This window comes from Bufo bufo, chromosome 3 (genome assembly GCF_905171765.1).
Source record: "Bufo bufo chromosome 3, aBufBuf1.1, whole genome shotgun sequence".
Classification (NCBI taxonomy): Eukaryota; Metazoa; Chordata; class Amphibia; order Anura; family Bufonidae; genus Bufo; species Bufo bufo.
The window spans coordinates 422,768,185-422,784,813 of record NC_053391.1 but is presented as its reverse complement, the minus strand read 5'-3'; the positions used below and the strand labels follow the sequence as shown (position 1 = coordinate 422,784,813).

General features: G+C 45.1%; 1 protein-coding gene across 1 annotated transcript in view; it reads left to right on the top strand.

The window, feature by feature from the left end:
* The first annotated feature begins 6,764 nt into the window (after positions 1 to 6,764).
* The window catches only part of CEP97 (centrosomal protein 97), a 43,801-nt gene continuing 33,936 nt past the window's right edge, over positions 6,765 to 16,629 (top strand). The window contains exons 1-5 of the mRNA XM_040424925.1: positions 6,765 to 6,876; positions 9,339 to 9,472; positions 12,316 to 12,474; positions 14,752 to 14,853; positions 15,454 to 15,567. Coding sequence (XP_040280859.1) covers positions 6,825 to 6,876; positions 9,339 to 9,472; positions 12,316 to 12,474; positions 14,752 to 14,853; positions 15,454 to 15,567 — 561 coding nt within the window. The 5' untranslated portion in view covers positions 6,765 to 6,824. The remainder of the gene's footprint in view (positions 6,877 to 9,338; positions 9,473 to 12,315; positions 12,475 to 14,751; positions 14,854 to 15,453; positions 15,568 to 16,629) is intronic.

The window sequence follows — 16,629 nt, the reverse complement described above, 5'->3', positions numbered from 1 at the left end:
CATATGGTTTTTGGTTGCTCTATATTACACTTTTTGTGAGGCAAGATAACAAGAAATAGCTGTTTTGGCACCGTTTTTATTTTTTGTTATCTACAACATTCATCTGACAGGTTAGATCATGTGATATTTTTATAGACAAGGTTGTCACGGATGCGGCGATACCTAATATGTATACTTTTTTTTTATTTATGTAAGTTTTACACAGTGATTTCTTTTTTGAAGCAAAAAAAATCATGTTTTAGTGTTTCCATAGTCTGAGAGCCATAGTTTTTTCAGTTTTTGGGAGATTACCTTGGGTAGGGTATGATTTTTGCGGGATAAGATGACGGTTTGATTGGCACTATTTTGGGGTGCATATGACTTTTTGATCGCTTGCTATTACACTTTTTGTGATGTAAGGTGACAAAAAATGGTTTATTTAGCACAGTTTTTATTTTTTACGGTGTTCATCTGAGGGGTTAGGTCATGTGATATTTTTATAGAGCCGGTCGATACGAACACGGCGATACCTAAAATGTATACTTTTTATTTATTTATTTATTTATTTATGTAAGTTTTACACAATAACAGCTTTTTTTTTAAATGATGTTTTAGTGTCTCCATATTCTGAGCCATAGTTTTTATTTTTTGGGCGATTGTCTCGGGTAGGGGCTCATTTTTTGCGGGATGAGGTGACTGTTAGATTGGTACTATTTTGGTGGGCAAACGCCTTTTTGATCGCTTGCTGTTGTACTTTTTGTGATGTAAGGTGACAAAAAAATGATTTATTTAGCACAGTTTTTATTTTTTACGGTGTTCATCTGAGGGGTTAGGTCATGTGATATGTTTATAGAGCCGATCGATACGGACGCGCGATACCTAATATGTATACTTATTTATTTATTTTTCCCCTATTTTTTACCAATTTTTTTTTTTACTTTATTTGTGGAAAATTACGTTTTTGTTTATTTTTACTTGAAACTTTTAATTTTTTGGGGGGAAAACTTTATTTTTTTAACTTTTTTTTTCACTTTATTTTTTGTCCCACTTTGGGACTTGAACTTTTGGGGGTCTAATCCTTTACAATGCATTCCAATACTTCTGTATTGGAATGCATTGACTGTATGAGTAATACTGTGTGTATTACTCATACAGCTTCCGGCCTGTGAGATCCAGGGGGCTGGATCTCACAGGCTCTTCACCGGAAGGCAGCGCGATGCCTTCCTTAGACATCGCGCTGCCTTCCATGCCATCGGGTCCCCCCTACAGCCGCATGGGGACCCGATGGCACCGCCACACACCACCGCAAACCGCAGGTCTGAATTGACCTGCGGTTTGCGGCGATCGCCGACACGGTACGTCATGTGTATTTGATCGCAAATACACATGACGTACCGGTACGTCATGCGTCCTTAAGGACTCGGGAACCATGCCGTACCGGTACGTCATAAGTCCTTATGGGGTTAAGAGGTGGAGAAAACGGAAAAGCATATTTTCTAAGCCGAAATCGCCTATATCAAGGAGAATAGTGTCTGAATCAGACAGTATTTAATCAGATAATACGTCTCTGGGGCAAACCTTTAATAGACATGTTTGCAAACAAAGAAAATCGCAAATGTCATCTATTTTTTTTTTCACTAAATCCGGAGGATTCGCCAACCGCCATAGACGCCTTCTCCCAAACCTGGCCAGACAACCTTCTATATGCCTTCCCACCAATAATGCTTATCCGAAGGGCCCTACAGAAACTGAGGCGGCACAGGACGAGACAAATCCTGATCGCCCCCTTCTGGCTTAGAAGGTCATGGTTCACCTGGCTACGCAAACTTTCAATAATGGAACCATGGATTCTGCCAGACACGCAGGACTTGCTGCATCAGGGGCCAGTTTACCATCTGGAAATAAGCAACCTACACGTTGCTGCCTGGTATCTGAAAGGGCCATACTAGAAAAGAAGGGCCTGTCTGGAGATGTGATCAATACTCTCCTGTCCTGTAGAAAGGACACCACTTCGTCCATTTACTTCAGAGTATGGAAGAACTTCTTAAAATTCCCTTTGGACCCCCCTCCAATGCCTGTGGTTCTCGATTCTTTTGCAAAGCGGCCTAGACAAAAAACTGAGAATCAGTACTCTAAGGCCTCTTTCACACGAGCGTGTCCGGATGCGTCCCGGTGCATTGCGGCAAACCCGCGCGAGTAGGTACGCAATTGCAGTCAGTTTTGACTGCGATTGCGTTCCGATGTTCAGTTTTTATCTCGCGGGTGCAATGTGTTTTGCACGCGCGTGATAAAAAAACCGACTGTTACCCAGACCCGAACTTCTTCACAGAAGTTCAGGTTTGGGTTAGTTGTAGTGTAGATTGTATTATTTTCCCTTATAACATGGTTATAAGGGAAAATAATAGCATTCTGGATACAGAATGCATAGTACAATAGGGCTGGAGGGGTTAAAAAATTAATAAATAATAATTTAACTCCCCTTAATCCAATTGTTCACGCAGCCCGGCATCTCTTTTCTCTTCATCTGTGAGCAATAGGACCTTTGATGACGTCACTGCGTTCATCACATGATCCATCACCATGTGATTTTCACGCAACGCACAAGTGATGCGTGAAAATCACCGCTCATCTTCACAGCCCCATAGAAATTAATGGGTCCGGATTCAGTGCGGGTGCAATGCGTTCACCTCACGCATCGCATCCGCGCGGAAAACTCGCCCGTGTGAAAGGGGCCTAAAAGTTCACGTTTCAGCCCTTAGTGCGTATTTTGACTCCCCCTTAGCCAATCATACTTGGATAAGAAGATTTTTTAAAGCAGTCAATCGTACTAGACAAATACCCAGATCCGCTCCTCAACCTAGTTTTGTTCAGTATGATGGAGCCACCGTTTGAACCTCTGCTAGACCTACCAGCAAAGATATTATCCTTTAAAACTGATTTTATGGTGGCTATCACCTCGGCCAGACGAGTAAGCAAAATATCTGCCCTTTCTACTTTACCTCCTTAGGGCTCTTTCACACTTGCGTTCTTGTCTTCCGGCATAGAGTTCCGTCGTCGGGGCTCTATGCCGGAAGAATCCTGATCAGTTTTATCCTTATGCATTCTGAATGGAGAGAAATCCGTTCAGGATGCATCAGGATGTCTTCAGTTCCGGTACGGAACGTTTGTTGGCCGGAGAAAATACCGCAGCATGCTGCGCTTTTTGCTCCGGCCAAAAATCCGGAACACTTGCCGCAAGGCCGGATCCGGAATTAATGCCCATTGAAAGGCATTGATCCGGATCCGGCCTTAAGCTAAACGTCGTTTCGGCGCATTACCGGAGCCGACATTTAGTTTTTTCAGAGTGGTTACCATGGCTGCCGGGACGCTAAAGTCCTGACAGCCATGGTAAGTGTAGCGGGGAGCGGGGGAGCAGTGTACTTACCGTCCGTGCGGCTCCCCGGGCGCTCCAGAGTGACGTCAGGGCGCCCCAAGCGCATGGATCACGTGATCGCATGGCACGTCATCCATGCGCATGGGGCGCTCTGACGTCATTCTGGAGCGCCCCGGGAGCCGCACGGACTGTAAGTATACCGCTCCCCCGCTCCCCGCTCCTACTATGGCAACCAGGACTTTAATAGCGTCCTGGGTGCCATAGTAACACTGAAAGCATTTGGAAGACGGTTCTGTCTTCAAATGCTTTCAGTACACTTGCGTTTTTCCGGATCCGGCAGGCACCTCCGGCAACGGAAGTGCATGCCGGATCCCAACAACGCAAGTGTGAAAGAGGCCTAAGGGTACTTTCACACCAGCGTTTTTCTTTTCCGGCATAGAGTTCGTCACAGGGGCTCTATACCGGAAAAGAACTGATCAGGTATGTCCCCATGCATTATGAATGAAGAGTAATACGTTCAGGATGTCTTTAGTTCAGTCATTTTGACTGATCAGGCAAAAGAGAAAACTGCAGCATGCTATGGTTTTATCTCCGGCGAAAAAAACTGAAGACTTGCCTGAATGCCGGATCCGGCATTTTTTCCCATAGGAATGTATTAGTGCCAGATCCGGCATTCAGAATACCGGATCCGTCCTTCCGGTCTGTGCATGCGCAGACTGAAAAAAGGGTGAAAAAAATAAATGCCGGATCCGTTTTGCCGGATGACACCGGAAAGACGGATCCGGCATTTCAATGCATTTTTTCGACTGATCAGGCATTTTTAAGACTGATCAGGATCCTGATCAGTCTTACTAATGCCATCAGTTGGCATATGTTTTGCCTGATCCGGCAGGCAGTTCCGGCGACGGAACTGCTTGCCGGATCTCTCTGCTGCAAGTGTGAAAGTAGCCTTACACTAAAATCTTGGATGACAGAGTAATTCTCAAACCAGACCCCTCTTTTCTTCCCAAGTCCTCTCCTTTTTTCATAGATCACAAGACATAGTCCTACCCTCCTTATGCCAAAAGCTGAATAATGAGAAAGAAATGTAATTGCACTGTTTAGATGTCAGGAGATGCCTTCTAGAATATTTGGAGCTGACTGGGCCCTGAAGAAAGTCTTCTAGACTCTTTGTGCAGTTTGCTGGGAAGAATAAAGGCGATAAGGTTACTTCCAGAACTCTTTCTAGATGGAGTGTGGCAGCTAATTCTTTGGCCTACTCCTCAGTAGGGCAGCCCTGCCCTTTAGGGTTTGGGGCACACTCAACTAGGTCCGTCTCCACTTCCTGGGCAGAAAGAGCCGAAGCTTCCCTAGAACAAATCTGTAGGGCCGCTACTTGGAAATGACCTACTACCTTTTTCCATCATTACAGGCTGGATCTAGGGGGCAAGGATCAGTTATCCTTTGGAAGGAAAGTCTTGCAGGCTGTTATCCCTCCCTGTCTAGTTTCTATTCTAGTCATCTCTCAAGGGTGCTGTCATGGGCATAAGGGAAATACAAGATTACACTCACCGGTAATCACTTTTCCATGAGCCCATGACAGCACCCGCTATTATTCCCTCCCAAAAAAAATAAAAAATGTAAATATATGTATAAATATATATACACTCACCTAAAGAATTATTAGGAACACCTGTTCTATTTCTCATTAATACAATTATCTAGTCAACCAATCACATGGCAGTTGCTTCAATGCATTTAGGGGGGTGGTCCTGGTCAAGACAATCTCCTGAACTCCAAACTGAATGTCAGAATGGGAAAGAAAGGTGATTTAGGCAATTTTGAGCGTGGCATGGTTGTTGGTGCCAGACAGGCCGGTCTGAGTATTTCACAATCTGCTCAGTTACTGGGATTTTCACGCACAACCATTTCTAGGGTTTACAAAGAATTGTGTGAAAAGGGAAAAACATCCAGTATGCGGCAGTCCTGTGGGCAAAAATGCCTTGTGGATGCTAGAGGTCAGAGGAGAATGGGCCGACTGATTCAAGCTGATAGAAGAGCAACGTTGACTGAAATAACCACTCGTTACAACCGAGGTATGCAGCAAAGCATTTGTGAAGCCACAACACGCACAACCTTGAGGCGGATGGGTTACAACAGCAGAAGACCCCACCGGGTACCACTCATCTCCACTACAAATAGGAAAAAGAGGCTACAATTTGCACGAGCTCACCAAAATTGGACTGTTGAAGACTGGAAAAATGTTGCCTGGTCTGATGAGTCTCGATTTCTGTTGAGACATTTAAATAGTAGAGTCCGAATTTGGCGTAAACAGAATGAGAACATGTCTCCATCCTCTGATGGCTACTTCCAGCAGGATAATGCACCATGTCACAAAGCTCGAATCATTTCAAATTGGTTTCTTGAACATGACAATGAGTTCACTGTACTAAAATAACCCCTACAGTCACCAGATCTCAACCCAATAGAGCATCTTTGGGATGTGGTGGAACGGGAGCTTCGTGCCCTGGATATGCCTCCCTCAAATCTCCATCAAATGCAAGATGCTATCCTATCAATATGGGCCAACATTTCTAAAGAATGCTATCAGCACCTTGTGGAATCAATGCCACGTAGAATTAAGGCAGTGAGTGTGTGTATATATATATATATATATATATATAAAAATAAAATGGAACAAAATATAAAAAAAAATTTAGGACAAGTTTCTCACAAATAACTGGTGGATAGAGGCCGGGTCCCTCCTTAAGATGCGGTCTCTCTCAAGGGTGCTGTCATGAGCTCATGGAAAAGTGATTACCAGTGAGTGTAATCTTGTATTTTTTTTGTTTTTTTAGGGTATTGAATCTTTTATTTGGGCATGAAAAGGCTTGCTGGTTGGCAGTAATCTCTCAGTGTAAACCGGAGATGTGCTGCTAATGACATGCAAGCCGAATGGTGGCAAACAGCGCAGGGAAGAAAAAGACGTGAAATGCATGCTAGCCACCTTTTTTTTTTTTTGTGATAGAAAATGCCAGTGCAAATTTCATGCTTTTAGTGGCATTTTTTGCACCAGCAGTTTTTTTGAAGTTTTTTTGCATTAAAAACCCCTGCTCCAATTATAGCTCAGTGTCTATAAGAAATATGAACTGCAGGACACGAGCATTATTTGTTGTTCTTGCTGCTGGCGTAGCTGGCATTGTTTTAGGGCATTCTATATAACTTTTGTTATAGTGAAAGACACCAAACGCAAACAAATGCCGTTCACACAGCTATTTAGAAAAAAAACTAAAAAAAAAAAGTGGGGGAACCAACACCAATGAAAAATTGCTGTGTATTTACTGAAGTGTTTATCATTTTATCCACAATATTAGTACTGTCCTATGCAGTTCCGTGATCATCCACAAGGGGGGAGTACAGCGCGCAGTTGGTGGTACGGAAGTGATGCAGTGACACTTTTTGGTTGCCGGGGAGCTGAGAAGCTGCGTGTAACATGGCGGGGGAGGAGGTTACTTCGTCTCCGGGAGAGTCTGCTAACGGGTTAGGTAAATGAAATGCTGGCGGCAGCGGGGTCCCCTGCAGGATATATGTGTGTGCGGTACCGCTGCTCTGCACTATACTCGCCGTATTCAGGAATGTTTTGACGCGGGGACAATAGCGGGCTCGGGGCTGCCGCGAGGGGTCATGGGAGTTGTGGTTTTTCCAGTTCTCCAGTTGAATGCTTTTGGCTGTGACCGGACTACGTTTCCCGTCATTCATGTTTGGGGTTAATGTGACGGTTAAACTGACAGGGAGAGGCGGAGACCAAGCCTGATGCATAGATATTTAGTACATTTTCTGTCCGCCATATCTTTGTATCGCCTCCTGGAACATGTCACTTGTCCTAATCTCCACAGCCATTCCAGTAGATCTGTCCTGTGAAATAACCCCATAGTGGTAGTGCTCAGATAAGGCTCTGTTCACATTCTCAGGGGTTCATCATAGGATCTGTCCCTTTCATCAGGAAGACTAGCGCAGCTTGTGCCCCAATATTACACAATGGGAACTCAGCGTCTACCTGCCGTCTCCGTGCAGTGTAATTCTACCTTCCTCTAGCATTTAAGTGAATGGGATTAACTGCTTTAATTACACTGCATCACCGCTACGAGGGAGACGCAGCCTCCTCAACCTGCTGTTGTGGGTGGGCCCCCCGCCTATCTGATATTGACCTGCCCTGAGGATAGGTAATCAGTGCACGCAGGGGCGGACTGGGAACTTAAAGTGGCCCTGGAAAAAATACTAAAAGTGGCCCCGTTTTGTAGTCGGATCCAAATTGATGGAAGGAAGAGCCAGCAATACCATATTGTGGCACATTATACCACCCCAACAGAGCCAAATACCACAGTACATCACAAAATACCTCCAACAGCACAAAATACATCCCCAAAAACTTCTATTGGCCGGCCGTGAGGAGGGCTCAGGGGCCCCCTGTGCATCGCCCCACCGGCCAATCCGTCCCTGAGTGCATGCTCCAGAAATTGAACTCCTAGCTCGCCTAGATTTGAGCTGTCATCTACGCCGATTTCTGTCAAAAATGTTAGTAAATCTGTCAGGGTGCAAAAGGCCACGCCCCTCCTTCTAAGCACCGCCCACTAGTGCCACTTTTAAAAACCTGTGAGAGAAGTGAAAAGTTGCAAAATATGGCGCTGATATGACATGCGCATAATTAGGACTTTTTTACTCCACTGTAGTGGTCCTCGGCTGACTTTAATGGTTCAGTTTTCTCTGGGGGTGCTGTCAATTAGGCTACATACACACGACCGTATGTGTTTTGCGGATCCGCAAAAAAAAAACGGATGCCATCCGTTTTTTTTTTTTTTTGCGGATCCATTGTAACAATGCCTAAAACTGACAAGAATAGGACATGTTCTATTTTTTTTGCGGGGCTACAGAACAGACATACTGATGCAGATAGCACACGGTGTGCTGTCCGCATTTTTTGCTGACCCATTGAAATTAATGGGTCTGCGTTCTCTCCGCAAAAAAAGCGGAACGGACACGGAAACAAAATCTGTTTGTGTGCATGAGGCCTTATAAACATGACACGTGAAATTTGCTTGTATACATGAGCCATAAGACTACACAGTGAGATACAATCACAATATCGCGCTGCTATAATTGCAGTTAGTGGTATCACAATCGCATTCTCTGTCGTTATAGTCGCAATGTCGCATGGCCACAAGTTGCCGTATAGCCTTAAAGGAGTTTAATATTCATGAGCTGTCCTCGGATAGGCCATCAATATCTGACTCCCAGCACCCCGCCGATCAGCTGTGGCCTCTTCCTAGACCAGTGACGTCACATTCATCGGCCTAGGAGCAGCTCATGTGAATGGGCCTGGGCTGCAATACCAAGCACAGCAGCTATACAACGTACGGCGCTTTGCTTGGCGAGCTTGAAGGAAGCCGCGGCGCTCACTGGAGCACCGCGACCCCTTCAAACAGCTGATTGGCGGGGCTTCCCAGATTCAGACCCCTGACAATCTGATATTCATGACCTTACATCAATCTGGAGGTCACTTGAAAAAGCCCTTTAATTCTTGCCATTATGACATCAGCTTTTCACCCCACAGACGAATTACAATGCAATTCTGGTTATGGAGCCCCTGCAAAGAAATAATAATGTCCCTGCCCTCTGGACGGGGTCATGTAGAGCCAGCCATATGCTCCGTATCACTGACACTGACCACCCTGACTCTATAAATGTGTTGGCTCCTATAGGATAATAGAGATAAGCGGATGCCAGGCATTTTTGGCAGCTGCTTATCCTCCATTGCAACAAAAGATTAGGGATGTGGAAATCAGCCCATTCAGCAGATGCTGGGGGGACAATAAGGCTATGAAGAGATACTTCCGAACTGTTATGCCATGGGGAATACAAGTACCGTATTTACTAAAAGTCAGAAGTGACAGGTCCTTGGTAATGCACATAGGCTGTTACTGATCTTTTGTTCTTCCATTCACTGTAGTGGATCTGTCTGGCCAAGGTCTGCAGAAGCTGAGTCCCACGTTACCATGTGAAGCTGATACTCGAACACTAATTTTGGACAAGAATCAGATCATCAAATTGGAACACCTAGAGAAATGCAAAAATCTTACACAGGTTAGTAATTAAAGGGGAACTAAAGCCAGAAGCCAAGCACAACATCATATAATGAGTCTTTATTTGCTTTTGTTTTGTCAGATATCACAATTGCAGACCATAAGAAATAGAATAGGAAAGCAGTGCATTGTTGTCTCAGGCTGCAGCCATGTCCTCTCCCCCTCTCCTGCTGGTACACGTAAGGCAGGAAGTATAGGAGGAGGCATCTGGGTTTACATAACTTTTGTCACGCACTGCGAGAGTGGCCATTTTGTTGGAAGGAATCTCCTAGTTAGTAATAGTACAAAATAGATTTGCTTACACCATGTGGAACTGTAATAGACCAGAATAATAAATCTACCAAGACAGATTCCCCTCATCACTCCTAGTGTCGCAGCTAAGCAGATTTGCCTTTCAGGTTCCTGGGAAAGCTGGGTTACCACCATATGATACTGTAGTAGACTTCAGAATACTATATCTACCTCCCCACTCAAATATACAAGTTTAACCCAGACAAGGTTTTGTAGCGACAGTCAGTGAGAGAAAATGCCTGTTCTGACGGAAACCTTCCCATCTGTCAGAAATCAGATCTTCCTCTCTAGTCATTTCTACTCAGTTGTGTAAGGGCTCTTTCACACCTGCGTTCTTTTCTTCCGGCATAGCGTTCCGTCGTCGGGGCTCTATGCCGGAAGAATCCTGATCAGTTTTATCCTAATGCATTCTGAATGGAGAGAAATCCGTTCAGGATGCATCAGGATGTCTTCAGTTCCGGAACGGAACGTTTTTTGGCCGGAGAAAATACCGCAGCATGCTGCGCTTTTTGCTCCGGCCAAAAATCCTGAAGACTTGCCGCAAGGCCGCATCCGGAATTAATGCCCATTGAAAGGCATTGATCCGGATCCGGCCTTAAGCTAAACGTTGTTTCGGCGCATTGCCGGACCCGACATTTAGCTTTTTCAGAGTGGTTACCATGGCTGCCGGGACGCTAAAGTCCTGGCAGCCATGGTAAAGTGTAGCGGGGAGCGGGGGAGCAGCATACTTACCGTCCGTGCGGCTCCCCGGGCGCTCCAGAGTGACGTCAGGGCTCCCCAAGCGCTTGGATCACGTGATCACATGGATCACGTCATCCATGCGCATGGGGCGCTCTGACGTCATTCTGGAGCGCCCCGGGAGCCGCACGGACTGTAAGTATACCGCTCCCCACTACTACTATGGCAACCAGGACTTTAATAGCGTCCTGGGTGCCATAGTAACACTGAAAGCATTTTGAAGACGGCTCCGTCTTCAAATGCTTTCAGTACACTTGCGTTTTTCCGGATCCGGCAGGCACCTCCGGCAACGGAAGTGCACGCCGGATCCCAACAACGCAAGTGTGACAGAGGCCTTAGGCTGATCTTATGGGGCATTAGTGGACATTTTAGTCGGACAGGTATTAGAGGAGAGAACTACAACATTCAGCTTGTTTATACTGTTAATATGGGGCATCAGTGGACATTATAGGGAGAGGGGTATAGGAGGAGAGAACTACAACTCCCAGCATGTTTATGCTGTTAATATGGGGCATCAGTGGACATTATAGGGAGAGGGGTATAGGAGGAGATAACTACAACTCCCAGCATGTTTATGCTGTTAATATGGGGCATCAGTGGACATTATAGGGAGAGGGGTATAGGAGGAGATAACTACAACTCCCAGCATGTTTATGCTGTTAATATGGGGCATCAGTGGACATTATAGGGAGAGGGGTATAGGAGGAGATAACTACAACTCCCAGCATGTTTATGCTGTTAATATGGGGCATCAGTGGACATTATAGGGAAAGGGGTATAGGAGGAGAGAACTACAACTCCCAGCATGTTTATGCTGTTAATATGGGGCATCAGTGGACATTATAGGGAGAGGGGTATAGGAGGAGATAACTACAACTCCCAGCATGTTTATGCTGTTAATATGGGGCATCAGTGGACATTATAGGGAAAGGGGTATAGGAGGAGAGAACTACAACTCCCAGCATGTTTATGCTGTTAATATGGGGCATCAGTGGACATTATAGGGAGAGGGAGAACTAGAACTCCCAGCATTTATAGGATGTTATTATGGGCTATCAGAAGACATTACAGGGGGTGAGTATAAGGAAAGAACTACGACTAGAGGGAAACCACTACCCTTTCACACACACAGCACAGGAGTTCTGCACACATTGTGACACAGGTCCTTCACCACCTCTCTGCACTGCTGAGCTCTGTCTCAGTGGGTAAATGCGATACAATTAAGTTGGCTGGAGTGGAGTGAGCAAGTTGAAAAGGCTGGGAGGCAGAGGATAGGATTTAGCGGAGTGAAAGAGAAAGCGGCTGTGGGGACCAAGGACAGGAACTCCTCTAACAGTTTGATCTGCATTTCAGTGTGGTTGAGCCCCACACCTCTCCTGAACTTCCTGTTCAGTGTAAGACATCAGGCACATTCAACTAGCCATTCTGTGCCGAAGATGGAGAACAGTGGGGGAAAGAAAAAGTTCTTTGTCTGCAAGATTTCTCCTAAACTGCTTATGGCAGCAGTCTGGGGATCACCTTGTAGATATAGCTGTGTGTGCTCTATGGATTAAATGTATTCAAGTTATTTATGTTTTTTAGGGTTTAGTTCCCCTTTAAGATGCATTAAAAGTATCCATGGTAATTTAAATGAAAGATTTTACGCTTTGCAAAGGATGAAATATGTGGCCAAATCAACATGACACACGTTGTGTGGCATAAAATATGTCACATCTGTCCCCCTAAAGATTAATAAAGATTTTCACTACAACCTACTATATGCTCAGGTAAGGCAGGCATACTGATACCTATTCATTTGTCTCCATCTTATTTTAGCTCTCCGTAGCCAATAACCGTCTTGTTCGGATGATGGGAGTTTCAAAATTGGTCCATTTGCGAGTACTAAATCTACCTCACAACAGTATAGGATATGTGGAAGGACTCAAAGACCTGGTGCATTTGGAATGGCTGAACCTTGCAGGAAACAATTTAAAGGTACATACAAGAAATGCAAGTAACTGAATATATAATGGATGTAGGCCCGCAAAAAAGATAGAGCATGTCCTAATAGGCATTTCTATCATAGTGCCAGCCATGGGCAGTCTGCAAAATGCGGAACGCTCATGGCCGGTGCCCGTGTTTTGCGGATCTGCAATTTGCGGACCTCAAAACACTTGCGGACGTGTGAATGGACGCTAACAGTTAGAGAGTGTGCATCCGTGAGGGGGGTATGTTCTCACAGAGCAGATTTTCCACCTGGATTTTGTGGGTGAAAAATCCTCAGCATATTACAGTACTGTCAAAGTGGATAGGATTCTATCAAATCTCATCCAGACATTGCAGAAAAATCACTGCAAAATCTATGCAGAAACTCACCTGCCGTGTGGATTTTAAATCTGCAGCATGTCGATTTATTTTGTGGACTTTTCACTGTGAATTTTACCTTTTGCACAGCATAAGGCCTCTTTCACACGACAGTTTTTTTTTTTTTCCATTTACGGGCCGTTTTTTGCATTCCTTATACTGTCCCTATATGGAACCATTCATTTCAATGGTTCCGCAAAAAAAAAACGGAATGTACTCCGTATGCATTCCGTTTCCTTATTTCCTTTTTTCCGTTCCGTTGAAAGATAGAATATGTCCTATTATTGCCTGCAAATCACGTTCCGTGGCTCCATTCAAGTCAATGGGTCCGGAAAAAAAAAACGGAACACATACGGAAATGCATCCGTATGTCTTCCGTTTCCGTTCCATTTTTGCAGAACCATTTATTGAAAATTGTATGCCCAGCCCAATTTTGTCTATGTAATTACTGTATACTGTATATGCCATATGGAAAAACGGAACAGAAACGGAAACACAACGGATCTGTGAAAAACGGACCACAAAACACTGAAAAGCCATACAGTCGTGAAAGAGGCCTAAGGTGGAATCTGCTGCACATCCGCAACAAAACCCATGACAAATCTGCATGCAGATTTTGCAGCGGATTTATTTCAGATTTTCATTCACTAAACTTTCATTGGGAACACCTAATCATTCAAGAGTTTGAGTTAAAACTTGCAAGTAAAAGAAAAGGGCAATCAGGTCTTCTACTGCAAGGGGTTGTTCACGCAACAGATTTTGAAAACACACTGACAAAATTAATGAATGATTTTCAGTGTGTTTTTTGGCGCATTTTTTTATATTTTTTTCAGCTTGCCGTTCTTTTGAATAGGAGAATCAGTGCGGATTCTTCTATTGCCGCTTCTTTTTCCACGCATTTTTTTTTTCAGATTGGGGAAAAAAAACACAAGTCCTGCCTCCCACTGAAACGAATGGGGGCTTTTTAGAGTCGTTCTTTGGTGCAGATTCCACACAGAAAACGCATGATAAACAGCGCCAAAAATGCTTTTCGAACCAGCCTCAATTAAAGGGTTTCTATCACTTTGTTTCACCTATTTAGCTTTCAGACACTAGCGATCCGCTAGTGTCTGCTTTATCTAACCATCCTAATATAAGAGCTTATTGTCCTGCCGTTTAGCTAAAAGAATAACTTATATAGATATGCAAATGAGCCTCTAGGTGCTATGGGGGCGTGATTAGCACCTAGAGGCTCCGTCTACCTTAACAAACTGCCGCCGCCCAGCGCGTCCCTCCAGCCCGCCCATCTCCTCCGGAATGCGATGCTCCTCGTATTCGGCGCATGCGCAGTGAATGTCTGATCGCTTCCCTGCTCAGACATCTCCACTGCGCCTGCGCCGATGACGTCATAGTGCTCCGAGGAACAGGCGCAGTGGAGATGTCTGAGCAGGGAAGCGATCAGACATTCACTGCGCATGCGCAGAACAGAGACGCGCACGGAGAGGATCGCTTCAGCTGGAGATGGGCGGGCTGGAGGGACGCGCTGGGCGGCGGCAGTTTGTTAAGGTAGACGGAGCCTCTAGGTGCTAATCACGCCCCCATAGCACCTAGAGGCTCATTTGCATATCTATATAAGTTATTTTTTTAGCTAAACGGCAGGACAATAAGCTCTTATATTAGGATGGTTAGATAAAGCAGACACTAGCGGATCGCTAGTGTCTGAAAGCTAAATAGGTGAAACAAAGTGATAGAAACCCTTTAAGTCTGTTGCTTCTTTGTCTCTTGCAACAGACCCACCCCGAAGTAACAGTGATTATACAGATGGAGTGGCAGTTTGTAGTCTGCTACTAAGGAGGTGTATGGCAGAACTCTGAAGATCTGTGCTGGCCATTGTAACGATTTCTCTGTCATTGTGTTATCTTCCTCCAGGTTATTGATCAGATAAACAATTGCACGTCCCTGCAGCATCTGGATTTATCAGACAATAACATATCTCAGATCGGCGATCTCTCCAAGTTATTGTGTCTCAAGGTAAGGAAATCCATTATACCACATGGAAATTACACACAACCCCTTTCTATATGTTCTTTTAGGGCAAACAGACATTATAGAGCAGGAACGGCCAACCTTCGGCTCTCCAGCTGTTGTAAAACTACAACTCCCACTATTCCCTGCTGTAGGTAGTGTGGGCATGCTGGGTGTTGTAGTTTTGCAACAGCTGGAGAGCCTCAGGTTGGCCATCTCTGTTATAGAGGGTGTTCTCCTGCCAATGACAGCCTCTATTGGAAAGCCACCGGGAAGAAGAACTTCTGCTCGGGACCTCTTGACATGACCTGCATGGTTTCTCATTCATTTGAATGACTGTTGAGTAATTCTGCAGTCCTTGGTAGCGTCATTTCAGCTAGGGGTGGCAGATTTTGTAATAAATTACACGTATTACTTTGTGTAAATGAGGTTGGTAACCAAGCAATAAAAAATAAACCAATGACTGATTTTCTATGCGTAGAAGTATATCATTTTGCCCATTGCTTTGCCTTATCTCCGTGGTTGCGTCCAATGAGATGTTTTTTTTTACCTTTATGTGTATAGTATTAGTTTAGTCAATCACGTGAACTGTTTCTTCTTCTACAGACCCTTCTCCTGCACGGTAACAGCATCACCACTTTACGCACGGCCTCCACCAGCCTTCCGCAGAATTTGTCCATATTGTCACTTGCAGAGAATGAAATCAGAGACCTGAATGAGGTAAGTCTTTTTATTCAGAGTAGAAAAGGTATAGCTCGAATGGGAAGTCTAAAGGACTCGGAATATGTCTAGCACATATTCTGAGCGGCTCCTGCTTCTGCCTGCTAAGCTATGAGAACTGCATGTCAGCTCTTAGCTTAGTGAAGCAGGCAGGAGCCCGCTCCGCTCAGCTAATCCCAGCATAGTACTTGGGTACAGGGTACCCATGTGCTATGCCAGGAGTTGGCAATCCTCCGAGGAGCAGCAGTGTGCGCTCCTGCCCGTACTCACAGCGCTGCTGCGGCCCCATTCATAAATTTCATAGCTCAGTGGTGTACAGAGAACGGAGTTTTAAGCGCACATTGAATGGTGTGCTTTAGGGAAGTAAAAGTATAAGAAAAATACTAAATTAATAAATAAAGTACATTAGAAATAGTTTTATTAGGGACATCATATTAAAAACTGTTTAAAGGTTTAGTTACTCTTTAACCTCCTCAGGACCGCCGTACGCAGGATTGCGTCTTTGCGGCGGCCCTGCTCTTCTGGGTGGACGCGCCGGCGCGTCCTCTCGCGAGACGCGAGATTTCCTGTGAACGCGCGCACACAGGCGCGCGCGTTCACAGGAACGGAAGGTAAGAGAGTGGATCTTCAGCCTGCCAGCGGCGATCGTTCGCTGGCAGGCTGGAGATGTGTTTTTTTTAACCCCTAACAGGTATATTAGACGCTGTTTTGATAACAGCGTCTAATATACCTGCTACCTGGTCCTCTGGTGGTCCCCTTTGTTTGGATCGACCACCAGAGGACACAGGTAGCTCAGTAAATATGTTGCACCAAGCACCACTACACTACACCCCCCCCCCCTGTCACTTATTAACCCCTTGATCACCCCTGATCACCCCATATAGACTCCCTGATCACCCCCCTGTCATTGATTACCCCCCTGTCATTGATCAACCCCCTGTAAAGCTCCATTCAGATGTCCGCATGATTTTTACGGATCCACTGATAGATGGATCGGATCCGCAAAACGCATACGGACGTCTGAATGAAGCCTTACAGGGGCGTGATCAATGACTGTGGTTA